This window comes from Siniperca chuatsi, linkage group LG8 (assembly GCF_020085105.1).
Source record: "Siniperca chuatsi isolate FFG_IHB_CAS linkage group LG8, ASM2008510v1, whole genome shotgun sequence".
NCBI lineage: Eukaryota > Metazoa > Chordata > Actinopteri > Centrarchiformes > Sinipercidae > Siniperca > Siniperca chuatsi.
In genome coordinates, this window is record NC_058049.1 from 11,718,393 (window position 1) to 11,738,361 (window position 19,969).

Sequence of the window (19,969 nt, forward strand, 5' to 3'; positions counted from 1 at the left end):
TGGTTGGCAGATCTTTGCCCAACCCGGCCTGCCAGAACCAGGCTGCGTGATTACAGACTTGGCAGACAATGGCAGCGTCTGCTGTGGCTTCTCTGGCAGTGCCATGCTTTACCTCAGCAGCACTGTCTGTTGCTCAACGGCTGTATAACAGACAGAGCAAAGATTATTAATTTATGAGTTAAGTCAAACTGATACAGGTGCTGGAAGGGTGATGTCTAAGGGTCAATAACAGGATTCTAAATAAAGGTTTATATCTTTTTAACAATGCAACTGCACATACAGCACCAATATATATCTGGCTGCCACACCCCTACACCCTGTTTGCTCTTGTCACATGGTCACGCTTATTCTGGACTTTTCTATGGTAACAGCACTGCTCCCTGAGTAAATGCCTCGGTGCCTTCACCGTATTGTTTGTTTTAGTATCCAGACACATTTCAGTAAACCTTTGAGTTAACTGAAATCAAACAAAAGAGACATATTGTGTCAGAACTAAGAAAACATTTGCTCAACTTAAAGTGGCCTCCAGTAGGCATTTAACTTACAGGCAGTTGTGGAGCCATTCTGCATGATGACACTTTTACTTTTGATAAGTACATTTTGCATATAAATGCAATGTAATATATCTTAATTAAATGGTCTGAATACTTCTTCCACCACTGGTCCTGCAGACCCACATTCATAGACTGGTACTCTGCTTTTGGGGGTTGCTATTCCTACATTTTTATTTTAACCTTTGAACAAGGCCTCTGTATTAATTAACCTGATTATGGCACAAAAGACTGGAACTTTAAATCCTGTGTATTAAGACTAAGTGTCTTGGTTCAGATGAAAGTGTATATTTTACTTAAATAAAAGTAGCATTACCACACTCCTTGAATACTCCATTACAAGTAAAAGTCCTGCACTTAACTCAAGTAGAAGTACAAGAGTATTAGCAGCAAAATGTACTTAAAGTAAAAGTACTCATGCAACAGAGTGTGCATTATGCAAGTAGTAGAGTAAAAAGTACAATATTTCCCTCCCAATGTAGCGCAGTAGACGTATAAAGTAGCATAAAACGGAAATACTCAAGCAAAGTACAAGTACCTCAAATTTTTGAGTAAATGTACTTAGTTACATTTCACCAACTAAACTTGAAGGGGCCTTCCAGCAGGTGTTTAACTTGTTCCCATGGTAACTTGCCTGTGATTACAACGGGTTTGTTGTGTGATGAATGTTGCCCATATGCAGTTAGCGTTGCCAGGCATTGCCATGGTGTAAAATTGTCTCATGTGAAAGACGGTAGAGCCCTCATCATTGTGCACGGCTCACAATATGCCGCCTTGTGCTGCAGAAATAATGAAAACCAGCACGCTCACTGATGTCATTAACATTTCTGTGTGTTCGACGTCTCCCTAATAGCACAGGGGCATCATGGTTGCAGACATCCGTGAAGAAAACAGACTTCCTTAAAAAGTCATTTCTGTGAGGATTATATCCATAACTCGTGAAGTCTCTCCTCCAGCTATGCATGATTTAATATAAGAAGAAAGTAATATTTTTTCAAGTGCAGTTTTAAAAGAATAAAGTTAATGGAAAGTATGTACATTATACAACAATAAACAGATCAACCACATACAAGGAAGTGAAAAACTGTGTCTTGTTTTTGTTTATGTTTAACTCCATGTGTACTGTGATCAATTAGGATATTAATGCGATTAAGGTCTGAAGTGTAATTCTAGCATAGAGGAAGTTACTTTAGTTGTATCAGGCACTTAAATTAGTTAAAATGTTACTTAAATTCAAGTTTAAAGCTGTGGTTCTTGGCAGTAATAAACTTATTATGAATGGCTACATTGTTTATTCTGTGTAATATGAATGTCAAATAAACAACTTTAAATATTCTAATATAAAACTATTAATAAAGAGCTGGTACTTGTAACTCCAAATAGCTTACAGCCACGACCAGATTATGAGATAATGGGCCCATGGATACAGACATGTACACTGGAGCAACACACCCAGACTGAAAGAGAGACAAAATGTTTTGTCTGTTCGTCTGTTCATCTCATCGTGGTCGTTTTTCGTCTCTTTGTGGTCGTTTTGTGTCTCTTTGTGGTTGTTTGATTGACTTTCCAACAAGACGTGTTAACAGTAACTTCATACAGAGGTTTGGTTCGGGGGCCCTGGGCCTGTAACCTGTAGGCCCGTTCAGTAATCCATCCATGATGCTAATAAGCCAACTACCTATCACTTTCTGACTTTGTTGGGGGGGGGGGTAATCAGAGTCCGGGGCAGTGGACCCCTCTGGCCCCACCCCTGTCTACGACTAAGTCAATAAAATGCCTGTGATGGGTTAGATTAGGTTGGGCTTGGGCAATATGATGATATATACGATGTCATGATATAAACTTGTCAGCCGCCAGAGATTTCACCGTAGCGTTTATACCTCAGTATATATCCCTTTATTACCTCTGGGTGTATTAGATTATGTGGATAATGTGATAAAGCAAAACTGCTTCATGGCAATTCTGGGTTTACAGGATTTTTTGCAGTAATGTGATGAAATACTTTAATTTGTCTGATATTTAATTCACATGATTAATCAAAATCAGACATTCCCACATGGTAATTTATCAGTTCCTCAATTGAATTTCCGGATTTTTTTCCATATCACAATATATGTTGATATCACAGTGTAAATCTACCCATATCAGTATAGAAGATTTTATCCCACCCCTAGATTAGATTAGGTGACTGGTGAATGATAATGTTGATCTGATGGTCCTGCACAGTGGTGGAAAGTAACTAAGTACATTAACATAAGAACTGCACTTTGAGGTACTCGTACTTTACTTGAGTATTCCCATTTTATGCTACTCTCTGCTTGTACTATCCTCTATATGTCAGAGGGAAATAATGTACTTTTTACCACACTACATTTATCTGAAAGCTAGAATTACTAATTCATTTATAAATTAAGATGTAATACTTTTACTCAAGTAGGATTTTGAATGCAGAACTTTTCTTTTAATGGAGTATTATTATATTGTGATATTAGTACTTTTACTTAAGTAAAGGATCTGAATACTTCTTTCACCACTGGTACTGCGGACCAACACTCATAGGCTCTCTACAGTCAGAATGTTTTCAGTTACTTTTCTTACATTATTATTTTGACATTCGGACTATTAAGTATCCATTTGGTACTTAATTTATCTTGCCTGTATTATAGTGTATCATATTTGATTGCTTAGTACTTCTATTTCTGTGTGCACTGACGTGATAGTGAGCAGCTGTAACAAAAGAGTTTCCCCTAAGGGGATCAATAAATTATTTCTGATTCTGATTTGAACAAGACCTCTGTATTAACCTTTGATTATGGCACAAAGTATTGCAACTGTGTCTAAGGTTTCAGATGAAAGCTGCTGTCCAGTCTTTCAGCCTCAACTCTTTTGTCTTGTTAGCATGGAGACGCAGATGTGATACAGGGAACACCATGTTCTCTTTTAAGCGGTGGCTTTCCCACTGAACCCCTACAACACAGAGGAACCACCTCCCCACTCCCTGCTTTCCCCTCGACTTCATGATAAGACCTGGGCCGGACTGATAGCTCTGTGTTCTCTGTTTTTGGGAAAAGAATCAATCTGTGTGTTGTTTGGGTTACAAAGGGCTTCCTTGCTGGTGAAACTTAGTCCTCTGAAATGGGAGGAGAAAATACTGAATTCACTTAGAGCACAATAAGGCCTCTTTTATTTTTTCACAGAAGAAAACCCATCTACCCACAGTGTTACACTTGCAAACTCTAGAGAACTTGCTACTCTGCCATGATTAGTATGTGTGTGCTTTATACAGAACATATAGGGGAGGAAAGTATGAGGTTATGTAAGAGGCGAGTGGGTGTGGAGTCCAGCTGGAGCAGCTTACAGACTGACACAGAGTGTCTCTGAGAGCCAACATCCCCTCAGCCTGCCCTTGTCTGCTAACTCTATCCCTTTATGTGCTGATTATATACTTATATAGGTCAATACAACCTCCTGTCATGCACACAATGTACACAGGCATATAGAGTCAGCATGGGATTTTAAGATGCCTTGTATGCTAATTCTGCCGGTGTATCATATCACCTTTTGCATATATATATAATTGCATAATTATAATTATTGATGCATTATTGTGTAAGAATCACTAACGTTGCAGCTGGTAAAAGTTGGAGCTAATTTTAACTGCTTTATAAACTGCCGGGTAGCTTGTGAATTCCCCCCCCCCCGAATCAATAAAATCTTATCTCATAATTTATTTGTAATTTGTTATTATATTTTGTAGTATTAATCGGAATCTGTAAAGTAACTAGTAACTAAAGTTATCAGATAAATGTAGTGAAGTAAAAAGTCTAATATTTCCCAGAAATGTAGAGGAGTAGAAGTATAAAGTAGCATAAAATGGAAATACTCAAACAAAGTACAAGTACCTCAGAACTGTACTTAAGTACAGTACTTGTACTTTTCACCACTATATAATAACGCATCATATTTTAGAAGTTGTATGTTTTGTTTGTAAAATCGTAACGTAATCGTATCGTAACTATAGTGGTGAGATAAATGTAGTGAAATAAAAAGTACAATATTTACCACTGAAATGTAGTGAAGTAGAAGTTTAAAGTAGAATAAAAAGGAAATACGCAAGTAAATGTACTTAGTTACTTTCTACCGCTGGCTTTATGTCTATACAGCAAATGCACTCTGATTGTCAGGGAGGTAGGTGATGACAGTCAGGGTCATCCCTCCCAGCTGAAATCCTCTGCTTTCAGCGACACCGTCAGTTGGTACCACAGTGAGGTAAAGAGACGAGTTCTCCGCAGGTCAGTGTCTGTGTCCATCTCTGGCTTTCTGCTGCATTTAATCTATTTTGCGAGACAATGGCATGGCTGTGTGTGTGAGTGTTTGTATGAAGCCCTCTATTGTCAGTGGAGCTATTGTAAACCCATACAATCCACAGAAAACACAGTGATCAGGTTCCCAACATGAATGTTTGTTTGCAGCATTAAGCTCAAGTTTTATATTTTAACGCAAGGCTTTTGTGGTTGTCAAGTGGTTTTTGTTTATTTGTTTGTTTGTTTTTTGCTGGTAAGAAACTGACATGACATCAAATTTGATGGGAGACAAAGAACAGAGTGTGTTGTCTTGTTTTGAGTATTTGTTTAATTAATTTACTCTCCTTCATGTAGCTAGAAATACAAAGTGAAGAGTTTCTCAATTTTAAACAGATTTCATGTCTGGGCGAGTTTTTAAAGGCATGTGCAAGCTGGCTGAAATATTGGCTGCATACACAGGAAACACTAACTCTCACACAACAGACGATTCAACTGCTTTCAGTGCCTAAATGTCAACTGACATTTTGGCTGCTTTCATCTCTTACACTTCAGCTGACAGTTTAACTACTTTCAGCTCTTACTCTTCAGTGGGTTTCAGTGCTTACCTACAAACTGGCAACTCAACTTCCTACAGTGCTTAAATTAAAATTTCACATGCTTTTAGTGATTACACTTCACTTAGACATCGAGTGACATTTCAGATGCTTTCAGCTCTGACATTTCAACTGACACTTCAGCTCCTTTCAGTGCTTCAACTTAAACTGAAGCTTATTTCACTTGCAAATAATTAACATTTTAAGACATTTTAATCTTTTAACCTGCAGTTTTCTAGTTTGCTTAACCTTCATGTAGCTATAAATAGAAAGTGCAAAATGTCTTAATTTTGACCAGATTTCATTACTATGTCTGGGTATTTTAGGCAACTGCCAGCTAGATGAAATGTTGGCTGCATACAGGAGCTAACTCAGATGTCTGGACAAGGTCAACCCTCTTGCAACATAGTGAAGAGCAAAGCATGACAGTGTTATTTTCCCCCTGGGTTATATTTAGAGCTGTAGGGTTGAAACCATTGAGCCAGAGATAGCAACGGATTAAACATTATTAGATAGCTCAACATTAACGAGTACAAAGGATATTTAACACCCTACTTAGAGTGTTAATTCAAAGCGGTGCTGTAGCTCGTATGATTTATCAATATGTTTTAATGTAGAGCCATAGACAGACACACAACAGACAGAGTTTCTGGCTGTGGAGAGAGAACACATTCATCTAAATCCTGCTGATCATAACAAAAGAGCCCTGTGTAGTCTCACGGGATGAAAGCAAGTTTGATCTGTCTCACGCACTAAAACGTTCCCCAAACGTCCAAAGGACAATTCAGACGGAGTACAACATTTATTCTTGCATGTTTAAGATTCTGGTCAGCAGTCGACAGCAATACAGCAAGCTGTTTTCAATGAGGGACTGAGAGAAAAGGAAGTATCTAGGCTGAGCTTTCAGATGCAAGCCAAGTGAGCAGGACTTCCCCCTTCTCTGTTTTTTTCAAAGAGGGCTGTTACATAACCCAATCCAAGTGCCTTTAACAGAGACAACAGATGTCCTCAGTGAACCTGAGGCAATGCAAAAGGCGTATAGAGGAACTAATTTTAATAACAAATAATATACAGATGGGCACAAAATAATCTTTCAGAACCTGAAAAGCCTTTTGTGGCTTGTTGGCATGTGTTGCTTGGATTGCATTTAAAAGACAGGATTTAGTTTTATTGAAAGATTTGATTAAAAGGGAAGGTTTTTGGTGTTTAATTGCGTTCATTTTAACATATTGGAAGTTTAAGTAATGTGAAATACCAAGACCACCCATCCCCCTCGCTTACACACACACACTTAATTTGATGTATATGTGCTAATGTTGCTTTCACTCATGTCCCTTTGTGTTTCCATGTAAGGACAGTACAAAACCTCAACAGGCTGGCCTCCCTTCCTCTTTCCATGTCAGTCTGTCAGTAGGTCTTGTGCAGACTTGCCCTCGTTTTCATCCAATCAGATGCTACTGCCCCACAACGGGGGGCCAATGAACGGCAAGGCATGGCAGAGGCTTGGTGAAGAGGGCGTCCCTGAGAGCTCAACTCCATGTATGATGTAATGAGGCTTGATTTACAGGAGAGTCACAATTTCCCAAGACTGCCGAAAACCCTCAGAAACATGATCACTTCACTTGGAAGAGCTTGAACTGTCTGGATACATTTTTTCCACCAAAAAATACTACAAAAACAGTGAACTTTAAATCTTTCATGCCAAACTCCAAAACATTTTCTATGTATTTTAGAATCCATTCTTCATGTACAGTTATAAGATGGCTATGAAAAACTTTCCTCAGATATAAACAGTCTCAATTCTGGCAGCGGCCACATGCTTTCACTGCTGGGAGATAATGCCCAGTCACAGCAGTGACTGAACTCAAGTAACCTCATGGGGACTGCACAGGTTACACTGTGGTTAGGACCATCTGTATCATGGGGCCCTGCGATGGGCTACGACTGGTATGTCACAATGAAACATCTCAGCGTTTCACATTTAACACTGAGACATCAAACAGAGGCCCATAAGCTCCCAGGCAAATGTTGAATTACAGTTTATTAGTGGTATAATCAGGAAATATGCTTAGCTGATTTAAAAACATTTTTTTTTAAATTTGCATTCCTTAATTGTATCCAGGTTTTAAGATGGAAAATTGTAGGTGTAACTTTTATCAGCAATGTTTTTTTCATAGCTCCAAAATAAAATAAAACCGATCAGTGTGATTAAATGGCACTTTTACGTCAATTGTAAGTTTCTTTTAGTGCCTTTCTTGTTTACAGATACCATTACTTAAACAGATGCACTTATTTTCTTTTATTGTAATGGGTAATAATGTTAAATTCAGAGAACTTATTTAATGTGGGTATCAGGTTTTTTTTGTGTGTTTAGTTACTGAGAGCAGACTTTCCCACCATGAACAGCTGCCCTGCAGGCGTGGTAACATGTCCCACATGATGCTGCCTCCTGGTATTTGGCTCTGTTACTTCACTGCATGAGGCTCCAACGTGTCTTGAACAGAAACAGTGACAAGAATTTGTATAACTAAGAAGTTTCTGGTTTGTATTTCTGGATGCTCTTTTGGACCTCAAAAACAGATTACGGTTGCTCTCACAAGGGCTTGAAGCTGTTATCTATGTAGTTTAATGCCTCCAAGGTATTTTTTTCAGATAAAACAATAATATAATGTGAAGTAAAAGAGAAGTGCCAGTGAAGTCACTAGTAACTGTATGTACGTATTTAAGCTCTCTGATATCAGATGCAAGAGAGAACAGGTAGCAGATTGAGTCACTGTCACTGGTTCCCTCTAGTGGATAAAATAGTCAGACCACGCTGAATGGCTGAGTTACAAGAACGCATTTAGTCATATTTCCAGTCCTGAGCCTTACAGTTGATTCTTGACCTTGGTAACAGCAGTTGACACAACAATATCAACTCAAGGTCCACATACTTTGCTCCCTTGTTCTGGAGATTTCTACCGATTCACATGGTCTTTATCAGCTGGTTGAATTTGCTTGGTTGTCTTGGAAATGCAGATGTACACACTTTACATGATTCTGAGCACCTCTAGCACGTCTCATCCATGTTGGCTTAAAGTGAGATTATGTAAATTCTAGTGAACAGTGATCACAAATTGACATAAGCTGTAAATACTAAATCCTACTGTAGCAGTGGCACAACTAGAGAAAGGTCATACAATCAGCGCACTGATGCAGTAATGTCAGTTACACATTTATGTAAAACTCTGACTTTAGCCACCATAAACTACTGGTCACTGCAGACCAAGTGAGTCTGTAGCAGTGAAACCACTGGGTGTATTGAAGTGAGCAAGGGTCCGCTCATATGAATTCAACTTTTCATTTGCAAGAGATTCTGTTACTTCAAAAGTTACATATTCTCACTTTAGAGGTTGATCTTGATAGTTCAATCTTGACCTTGGAATCAACAAAGAACAAAACAATCTCTAAGAGTCAATCTACTGATATAGACCGTGTGAGAAGGTCGAAAGCTCCAGAAAAAGCGAGTAAGTGGACCTTGAAATGAGGTTGTTTAGTAAACATCCCAATTCTGCTTTTTATTTCTGGTAAGGCGAATTACCATGATGAAAAAAAATACACACTTCCAAAAAACTCTTCAACAGGTGCCGGACTAAACAGGAGATATCAAGGCAAAAAGTATCTGCACACTGTTCTCTACTCCCACAATGTTTTTATTTATTTACTGTTGTTGTGCAACATCAGGCACAAACAACACTAACAAACATCATATATATATATATATATATATATATACACACACATATCCAAAAATGATGTCAATCTACAACAGGCGACTGAACCTGTTGCACGTTATCATTTTGAAATATATATATGTATATACATACACATATATAACACACACATAGATACATATGTACATAAACATATATATATGTATACTGTATATATAATGTGCTGTTTGTGCCTGAAGAAGATCTGATTGATAGAAACGTTGCACAGCAACAGTAAATAAAAAACACTGTGGAAGCAGAGAACAGTGCGTGGATTCTACTTTTTTCCTCAAGGCTAATTATTCTACAATTTAGTTATGTTATATATAGTTTTAAAAATATTTTTGTGGCATTTTCACCTTTATCATATAGCTTGACAGCAGAGACAGACTATTTACCCATCGTAGCACTGTATGAGAACTGCCAACACTACTGTGAGATAAAGCTTGGGTTTAAATGTTAAGGGTTTTTCTTCAGGTGCAGCGCAGATCAGTGTCATGGGTCTTTGTACTGTTTCTCTGAGGGGAAAATTATCTGTGATTTAAAAAAATATAAAAAGTAAAATGTCTAAGGCCACAGGGATAATCTGAAATACGCATGAGGGAGAGTTTTGGCCTGAACAGACAGCTCAGCTTTCATTATAATAATCCAATTGACAAACAGAGATAAAAACTATGATTCACAATCATGCTTTATTCTTGTTGATTTCTTATAAAAGAATCAAATAAAAGGCTCTTCAAGATCTCACACACTGCTCAGTGTTGCTGTATCCCATTTTCTTTAACTAAACTATACTTTTCTTTACACCTTAAGTCTCTTCATCTTAAATATCTTTTATTAGTTTGTGACTTCAAACCAAAACATCATTGATTGTCAACACAAAATCTGTCTTAGCACCAGTACAATAAAACTGTACTTTAGCTTTTTTGAAATACTGTTTTTGAATGAGGGAGGAAAATCTCAGAATAAAGGGATCCTAATAAGTACATTTCAAAATGAAGCACCAACCATACAAAGCTTTTTTTTTTCATAGATAGGCTTGTCAGATACACAAGAGGTCAAATATATTAATGACTATTAAATTAAGCACAACAAACAGTGTAAATAAAACACTGCAACACAAAGCACTCTGGGATCTGGAAACACCATATCAGGACGTGGGGGGGACAGTCGTGGCTGCAGTTAAGGGGGGGCGTCTCAGCTCCTCAGACACAGGAGCAGGCTCTGGACTCCAGAGATGGTACTACTTTTCCTCTGAGAGAGATCCACAGGATTCTGTATCAGTTCAGGGGGAGTGCAACCTGGGGAGTGGAGAACACTACTGTCTGTCCAGTTCTGTAAACAAACTCTCAATCTCAAAGTCCAAAAAGACATTATTTCATACTGCGACATTATTTCATACTGCTCAGTGCCACCCGGGCTTACTTTGTGAAATGTGGAGGAAAAACAAACATCGTAAGCTATTAGGTCCGTCCAGTAATGATCTCTCGAGGATGATAAAGTGAAAAATGAAACCAAGGAGAAAATGGAAATGAGGCTCTGGGCGGGTGATTATGTTTGAACATTATGTGCCGTGGTCTCTTCTCTGCAGGTCTCCAGGTCTCCCAGGGTGACAGAGAAACCATCTGGGCCAGTGGCCTCCCTGACTTAAACGTCTTAACTTCACGCAAGAGTTCACCAAGATAAAAGCCTTGGATTATCTCCCATCGAAAAATATCGCTTTCCCTCAAGAAACAAACTCAAACAAAAAAGTCCCAAACATAATCCGTCCTTTGCCACAAGAATACATTTATATAACCAAATGTGTTAACCCTGATGGCAAGATATACATATACACTACCATGTACATACATAATCAATACAAAAAGGTTTGCTCAATAGTTCTTATGTATTCAAATATACCTATAGATAGGAACCTGAAAGCTGCTTTCCAGCACCGACCACTCCCATGTGCAGGTCCTTGTGATCACTTAATCACCTTCTGTCTGAGGTCAAAGGTTATAGGTGGAGTGTCAGAAGTCATTACTGTAGCTGGAGTTAAAACCCATGACCCTCGTTACAACGGACGGAGAGGTTTCCTTTGAGCTGCTGCTTGCAGGGAAGGACTTGGGCTGACACACTTGGAAATGACAACAGTTTGCACGGTGGAGGAGTGCGGTGAAAGAGGCTATCGGCTATCGGCTGCGAGGCTTCCCTGTGTTTGTCAGTGTCTCTTCCTCCTCCTCCTCCTCCTCCTCCTCCTCGTCCTCTTGTAGGATGTGAATGGAGGAGCCCAGTAGTCTCTGGAGCTCTGGTACACATCGCACCAGATCCACAAGTCCCTCCTCATCCTCTTCCTTGTCTTCCTCCTCCTTATTTTTGCCTCTGTAGGGTGAAGCCAAAGCGGAGCTCACCTGGCTGACCGATACCTGCCTCCAGAGCTCAGCGCGCGGCAAACTCACCACCTCCAAGTGTGGGTAACGCGCCCGGAAGATCCGCGCAGACATCTTCAGACGCTTCAGGGCGTCTGTCAGGAGGAACCAGTTGCAAAAGCTGCAAGAGTGAAAATATGTCTGATATTAGCCATAAGTTAGAGTAATGAATGAGAAACAAAAACCATTTTAGGTTTCCATACTTTAAATAGTACGTATCCTAAAAAAGAACCCATTGAAATATGGCCCCAATTAATATAATGCAATAACCTTGATGAACGTAGGATTTATTGCAGGGCTGTTGTATTAGTTTTAGCTGGGTGTACGTAATAAACTGGCGAGTGAGTGTAAATAAAAGACGGCATCACAACAAAACAATTCAATAACACAAAGCAGTCATCACACACACAGACACATTAATTAAAACTACACACAAATGATCCCCTCCCGCAATTTGGGACCGAATCATTTAAAGGTTTCTACACGTTTTAGCCCATTAAGAACTTTAAATGACTGTTGATCATATTCCAAGTTTTTATAATGATTTTCAACCTTCCAGACAGCTGTTGGTTTCAGTTGATGCTAATATGCTATGACAACAAGCAGACGCTTAAAACGTCCTTCAGACAGGTAATCCAACACAGTGAGCACGTAGTCTGCTAATTTTTTTACAGTTTACAGTTAAACAGGTAAAACATTTCAAAGAAACTCTCCTTGCTGCTGAGATCAAACTCTGAAATCAGGTTTGAGAGTTAACTGCCACAAAAAGCACGGCAGCCATGAGCTATGATGTGAGAAAATTAAACTAAGAGGACAAACAATAAGTAAATATGGACATAGAGCAAACAGGTGGTCGCTTTTAGAGTTTCTTGCTTTAAAAACATTACTGTTTGGTAGGTGACACTTTATTCTTGAGTTTCCCACAAGCACTTGAATTCACCAACAAGGAGAATTTTTAAAATGATCCTTTCTTTACTGAACTTTGTTTTGTCCACATCGGCCTGCTTGTGGAGAAAGTCTCATAAAATGGCGCTGCCTCTATGTTTTGTCTTGTTTTAACACTATCATCCCGGCTCTGCTGCAGGACAAGCTCTCCCAGCTGAGTGTGCCTGACTCCACCTGCAGGTAGATCACAGATTGCCAGGAGGCTGCCACTGCCAGGAGGCAGTGACTCCCAGACCATCAGCACCGGTTCCCCCCATGGCTGTGTTCTTTCCCCTCTGCTTTTCTCCCTGTACACCAACAGCTGCACCTCCAGTCACCAGTCCGTCAAGCTCCTGAAGTTTGCGGATGACACCACCCTCATTGGGCTCATCTCTGGCAGGGATGAGTCCGCCTACAGGTGGACGATTGACCACCTGGTGACCTGGTGCAGCCAGAACAACCTGGAGCTCAACGCTCTAAAAGACAGTGGAGATGGTTGTGGATTACAGGAAGAACCCAGCCCCACCTGCCCCCATCACCCTGTGTGACTCCCCCTGTCAACACTGTGGAGTCCTTCTGCTTCCTGGGCACCATAATCACCCAGGACCTCAAGTGGGACATCAGCTCCCTCACCAAGAAAGCTCAGCAGAGGATGTACTTCCTGTCGCAGCTGAAGAAATTCAACCTGCCAGAGACATGATGGTGCACTTCTACACAGCCATCACTGAATCCATCCTCACCTCCTCCATCACCATCTGGTACGCTGCTGCCACTGCCAAGGACAAAGCAGACTACAGTGTATCATTTGCTCCGCCGAGAAGGTGATTGGCTGCAATCTACCTTCCTTCCAGGACCTGCACGCCTCCCGGACCCTGAGGCGAGCAGGAAAGGTTGTGGCTGACTCCTCCCACCCACCACAAACAGTTTCAGACACTCCCCTCCGGCAGGAGGCTGCGGTCCATCAGGACCAAAACCTCACGCCACAAAAACAGTTTCTTTCCATCTGCTGCCGGCTTCATCAACAAGGCTGATGACCCCCACAAGACCCCCACTGACACTGACTCTCATACCCTCCAAAACCCCACTTATGGTACAGAATACTCATACTGTAAACATTTGCACATTCCCATGTAAATATTTTGTCATTTAAATATTTCATTTTGTACATATGCTTTATTATGTTCTTATAATATTTTTTAATATTCTTTAATATCTTAGTCAATTTTATAATTTATAAGTATGATTCCTGACCTGCAGTACTTGCTTTATCTTTCTTTATATTTCTACTATATTTATTGTTTTGCACCAAAATACCGAAGCAAATTCCTTGTATGGATAAATTTACTTGGCAATAAAGCTGATTCTGATAGTGTTGTGGTAACGGTAACAAATCTGTTATCTTTCCTCTCTTAGTAGCAAAGAGCAGCACTAGACAAAAAATTCAGCTTCTCACTTTTAGCCATCGCTGACCGTTGCTTTCACCAGTTAAAATGACAAACGTCGCCGGCGGTGGGTCATATCAGCTGTAGCTAATTAACATTAATTCAGCGAATAACTTGATTGCAGACCAAAATAAAACTTGGCTGTTCCTCTCTGCAAGCCAGTGTCTGTACTCTGTCAAAGATTGTTTATGAGTAAAGGAAACATCACTCTGCAACACCACTGTACAACCGTGAGTGTTTCTGTAGTTCAACAACTCCAACAGAATGACACGTCTTCTCTTAAGCTGACCGCTTAAATTTCAGGAGTCACATTCTCCCCATTAAACTTTGATCCATATCATATCAATAATTTATGCTCTAACAACTTTATAGTTTTGAATCAGGACCTTCAGTATTTGATCAAGTAGCTCAGGAAAAATAAGGCGGGCCGAATTTAGAAGACTACATCTGTTATTTCAATGTGTCAGACACATATTTAGTCAACATTTAGTTTAATATAAGGATCGGATCGGACTGGGACATCCCTAATCATATTGGCTGCCTTTCAAGGAAGTATAACAATCTATAAACATATTGCATGTTTTCACAAATTAATAACCAATGGTTACACAATGGCTAATCATGTTAAAAACAATCAGTAAGGTCCTCTAAAAAGGGCACTCTACAGATTTTGTAAATGGAGATCAGTGTCCTAGAAACAAGTAGCACAACTGTACTCAGCCTGTGAAAACTGAAGGGAGTTTTCTGATGTCTGAGAAAATAACTCAGTGATGTAATCAGGGTTTACTCAGCTTGGATGTGGAGACTAAAAATGTATAACAAAAACCCTTCTATACAAACGGGGGGCCTTGACTTACCTGCCTGGTAACCAATCACATCTTTCAGAGTCTAACGAAGACGCTATGGAGTTACATTATGGGAATTGTAGAATCCAGCATTTTTGGAGCTTGACCCACACTGGGGACTAAACGTCATGATATCGCGGCATCTGCACTCACAAGTCCTCCAACTTTATGAAAGTACCAGACTAAATCACTGGAGTACAAATCTGGTTCACATCAGGTGCGTATATTCGAAGTTACACGCAGGAGCTGCAACACACCATAAACATTTTTCTATATGTGTATCATATATATCAGCGGAGCCTTTCCTGAGTAAAACTACACTATATTAAAATTAAAACAGCCAAAATATTATGCTTCATTTGCTGTCGCAACATCTTGATCTTCAGTGTATCATACATCCTTAATTTACTTATTACTGTTGTGTTTGTAAAAATAATGCTAAACACTGCTGAACTTCTTTACAGACAACTATTTATCTAGCTCTGTACCTAATGTAAGTACCTACCAACCTAATCACTGAAACAGTGCCAGTCTATTTCCATTTCTAGAAGTAAAAAACAGAACTAATGTTCACACTTGTTCTGTAACTTTTACAATGTACACAAGTAGCACGTGTACTAACAAACTGCAACGGGGAAGATGTTGGTCGATCATTAGGGGACATTGTGCAAATATCAACAGTTATACTTCCACTGTGTACTTCTGTGAAATACTGGAGGCAGAGAGAATACAAGTCGAAGCTGAAACTATTGAAGTATACCCATGAGTCACAGCTATCAGTATCTACCATCATCATCGCAACTCCATGCAAATTCAGATGACACATGCTAAATTTAGTACAAAATCAATTAATTAATTCAAACAGCCATAACTCAGTAGTCAAGCATGTGACTCACAATTTTGCACAATTCATCCTTGTTTGAAAGTAAACCAAAAATTAAGGAGAATTGTGCAGCCTTGGCAGAGGTATCAAACAATATTCATCTTTGAGAACTCACCCCTGGGTTAATGACACCTGAACATGATAACAGGGCAGGAGAGGCTCGGAGGAGAACTCAAACAGAAGGCAATCTTTGTCCGAGTCCGGCTCAGTCTTCCCCGATGGATCCTCCTCCAGCTCCTGATTCTGCTCAGACAGCAGAAAGTGCCAGCACGGATCCTGGTCAGTCTCTGTGAGGAAAAGAGGAGCAGACAAACTGAGCTGCTTTGATAAACAGGGTTTGGATGCCCTCTAGTGGACAGTCTATTCACACCAACCATAATACGTATATGAATGATGCAGGTGACGCTGTGACCTGTTAAAGGAATACAAACTTAATGATGTCAGACGCAGCTTGAAGTTAACTGCACCCAACACAGAGACACATGGATATGAAAATAATGTTTGCAAGCCACATATTTTGAGGGATTATTATTTACTGGTGGACTGTTTTTTTTTTCTCAATTAAGTATAAGGTGACAGTAAGACGAGTGTAATTCAATGTATTTACTGATATGAAAAACTTGGACAATATGAAACAGATACGTTGACAAATTAAAGCTTCATGTTTTCTGTGATGGGATTATCTTGCTTGGGCAAGGTTTAAGTCTGTGTCTCAAACTGTACAATAATGAATGGTAACAATGGCTTCTAAAGCCAGATAAATTATCCTCAATATCTGCAATCACTCTGAGGCATCAAGAGAAATAACAAAAGGAGAGAGATTATATTACTATTAAATCATAAATTTTTTATAGACATATAGGCGACATTAACAATAAAGATTGGCACCAGGGCCATTAATATATTAATTAAAAAAAGTTGTTAGGGAGGATCACCAAATGCACACCGTACTATGGGTGACTTAAAATGTGTAAACTCAATGGTGGTGAGCATGATCCTCCTCCTTGGAAAATGTATATTTTCAACACAAAAATGCAGAATAATTTACAAGTTAAATTATTTAAACCTGTTGTAGAACATCATTCTACAGTGGAAACATAAACTGCACAAACCAATGACAAGTATAAGATATACGCAGCTAGATGGAAAAAACATAGGTGATAAACTGATGGAATAAATTAAAATAATAGACATAATTGAATATGCTTTGGTGGAAACTTGGTCTTCTTTTCTTCATTATCACTGAAAAATGACATTTTATTTATTTTAATTATTTCAAAAAAAATTTTTTAAAACAATAACTAATAGGCATTTTTTTCTCTACAGTCTCTGCAGTTTATCCAGAAAGCTGCAGTCCACTTTCTCTTTAGTCTCCCTCAGTTATTCCATGCAACTATCCTGTTCTCCCTCTACTGGATAACTGTCTCCCTGTGGCTGTTTACAACACAACCCTGATGCTGGTACACAAGGCGAACAACCCTCCACGTCCCAACGGCCGAGCCCGAGCCCAGCCTACAAACTACAATAATTTCCCTGCAGCAACCTGGTCATTGTTCCAACAAGCCTCAACTCGTCTTCCTCACGGTCAGCGGAGGAATGAGCTTCCAACCACTTTTTCTCAACCACATTTACAAACTAAAATAGATCAATGGATTGACGGACAGAAAGACAGATCCAGCTATCATTCCAAGGCTTTCTTACCAAACAGGGCGCTACTGTAGAAATCCCAGGGTAAACTGAGATCCTGTTCTTTGCGGCCTTCCAGGTCTGTGAAATATTCTGTGAAAAAAACAGTGTGTTGTATTATATTTTGCAGTTGCCTGAACAAAATAATACACAATACAAAAGTTCTAAGTATCAGCAAATTAACAAAAGTTGCAGTTTGTCTTTGCGGCTGTCTGTGGCCTTCCAGTGCACAAAGAAAACTGGGCATGTCTGTAGTTGTATTAGCTACTGAGCCTCCATTTCTCTATTTACCTGAGATGCAATGTGTGAGACTAATACACTCCAGTAAACACTGATACTGCAGCCAAGTTGATAGTGAAACACCAATAGAAGTGAAGCTGCTGACTGATGTGTGACATGAAAACAAACTACAAATCTAAAGAGAGGGTTTATTTAAAAAAAGCTGGCTTGGGGATTTTCCTCTGGTCCACTATGACAAGAAAAATGGAGCCATGCATGTCAAAAGTTTCCCTGGAAGTCAGATGTGTAATTAATCACTTTGCCTGGCTGGGTTATGGAAAGAGATTGACCATAGGGAAGCAAATTTAAAGCATATTCCTTAATCATTGGCCTTTTTAATGATCAATAAGAAGCTTTTACAACACAAAATGCATGTTTTTCTTCAATGAAAGCTTTATTTAAACTGGCATGGCCTGTTTTTGCACAACAGTGATCTCACAGCAAAAAGACTTAAGTCTTACTGAATTTTATTTCATAATATGAGCATCATGGGTGACTCATCTGCTCAATGCAACTTTTTGCAAATAGAAATTCAGCAAATCATTTTTAAAAAGGGGATAACACTGTAAGGGAGAGATTGTAAAAGAACAAGACGTCACGGGGAACTGGTTAGATGAAGAGCTACAGGTGACAAGTGCTTGCATCAGTTTGTGTGAACTCAAACCTCCAAACACGTCATCAAGGTGAGTTTCACCTTTTACCGTGCTGCTCTTGTCGTATAGAAAACCACTCGAAGGTGTCCCAACTGCGTGAAAACTCAACTCAAGTCCAGCAGCTAAAACTGTTGTTCTGTTTAAAAACATTTTCAATTTTGGACAACCAAATACACCTATAAGACAACAAAACAATCTGAGTCACACGTCTGAAAGCAAGTGGCTTGAACTGTTAATGTCCAGCCCTGTGTGGATATAAGCTTCTGCAGTGTATTTCTCATATATGCTGCATGCAACCTGTATTGTTAATGGCTCACTGTGCCAAATGTGATGTAGTGGGAGTGGGCTCAGAGCCTATCAATGTGTTGACACATTGCTTCTGTAAAGTTGGCAAATACAAGTTTTATTATTTATTTTCATGTCTCATTTCAATTAGCTTATTATAGCCTTTGTGTTATGTTGTTTATTGTGTCTGAAGTGTTTGTTGAAGATGTGAGAAATGAATTTAGCCTAGAGTGAAAAAGCACTCTAACAATTTGGAAATGTGTCTATCTAAAATTAGTTCTACTGATGGAAAAGGAGGCTGATAAATAGTATGAACTACCTGTGAGGAAGGTCTTCATGCTCAGGCTATGAGCCAGTTTGACTGGTGTATGTCCAGAGTAGGTGGCCAAAGTCGGGTCTGCGCCGTGGTTCAGAAGCAACCAGACTATTGGAAGGTTATCACTCGCTACTGCATCATGAAGGGGCCTAAAGGAAGAACAAACAAAACAAAATGCCTTTCAGAGATTGTACAACTTTACACCAGACCTGAATATGTTTATAACATATTGCATATGGAGTGTCAGATGTGTGGAATGTACAGTAAAACAAAAGCGGAGTAACTTTCAAATAATACTTTCCCGTGATTAATTAAAATTTGTGTAACACCTTCAACTAGAAAAGTAAATAAGGTCAAACAGGCAACAGGACGTATTACCACTTTAAAAAAAAATCTCAGCAAGATGTGCAACCAGAATATAATCTTCATTAAATCGTAAGATACAACCTGTCAGTATGTAACTATGTTCATTACTGCTCTCAACACCTGTTGATGGTGTATATTTCCAGGAGAGTGAATAATACATAAACAATACACAATGACACGATGATCAGGCTATTTAGATAACCACAAAATATGCATTACTCCATTAAAAACCATTTATAACAAATGCAATATATACATCCACTATATGAATAAGACCATATACAACCACTTGACATCTTAGCAAGCAAGTAGACCTTCAAGATGATATTATTTTGTTACACATGCTGTTTGTGAAGGTCAAGACATAACCTCCATGCTCAAATATGTCACAAAAGTTACTATGCCCATGATAGTACTTACGTGAGAAAAAATTCTAATAAATTCAACGAACTAGAACCACAAACTCTAAATCCTGCACCACGAAGCCTCACCGTGTTCCATCCTGGGCGCTACAGTTGACATCAGCGCCATGTTTCAGCAGCATCTGGACAATCTGAGTCCAGCCTCGAGAGGACGCCTCATGGAGAGCTGTGTAACCGGCATTATCACGCCGATTGACCTCCCTGATGTCCTTCTCAAGACAGTACTGAACTACATCCTGCAGAGCAGAGGTAGGGCA

The 19,969-nt window shown here is 39.3% G+C and overlaps 1 protein-coding gene across 9 annotated transcripts in view; it reads right to left on the bottom strand.

Annotated features, from left to right (window-relative positions):
• Positions 1-9,873: 9,873 nt before the first annotated feature.
• The window catches only part of bcorl1 (BCL6 corepressor-like 1), a 34,473-nt gene continuing 24,377 nt past the window's right edge, over positions 9,874-19,969 (bottom strand). For all 9 annotated transcript variants that reach the window (XM_044205082.1, XM_044205080.1, XM_044205081.1 and 6 more), the window contains 5 exons: positions 19,782-19,948; positions 18,928-19,073; positions 17,407-17,484; positions 15,821-15,992; positions 9,874-11,732 (listed from right to left, as the gene is read on the bottom strand). In XM_044205082.1, coding sequence (XP_044061017.1) covers positions 11,375-11,732; positions 15,821-15,992; positions 17,407-17,484; positions 18,928-19,073; positions 19,782-19,948 — 921 coding nt within the window. In that variant the 3' untranslated portion in view covers positions 9,874-11,374. The remainder of the gene's footprint in view (positions 11,733-15,820; positions 15,993-17,406; positions 17,485-18,927; positions 19,074-19,781; positions 19,949-19,969) is intronic.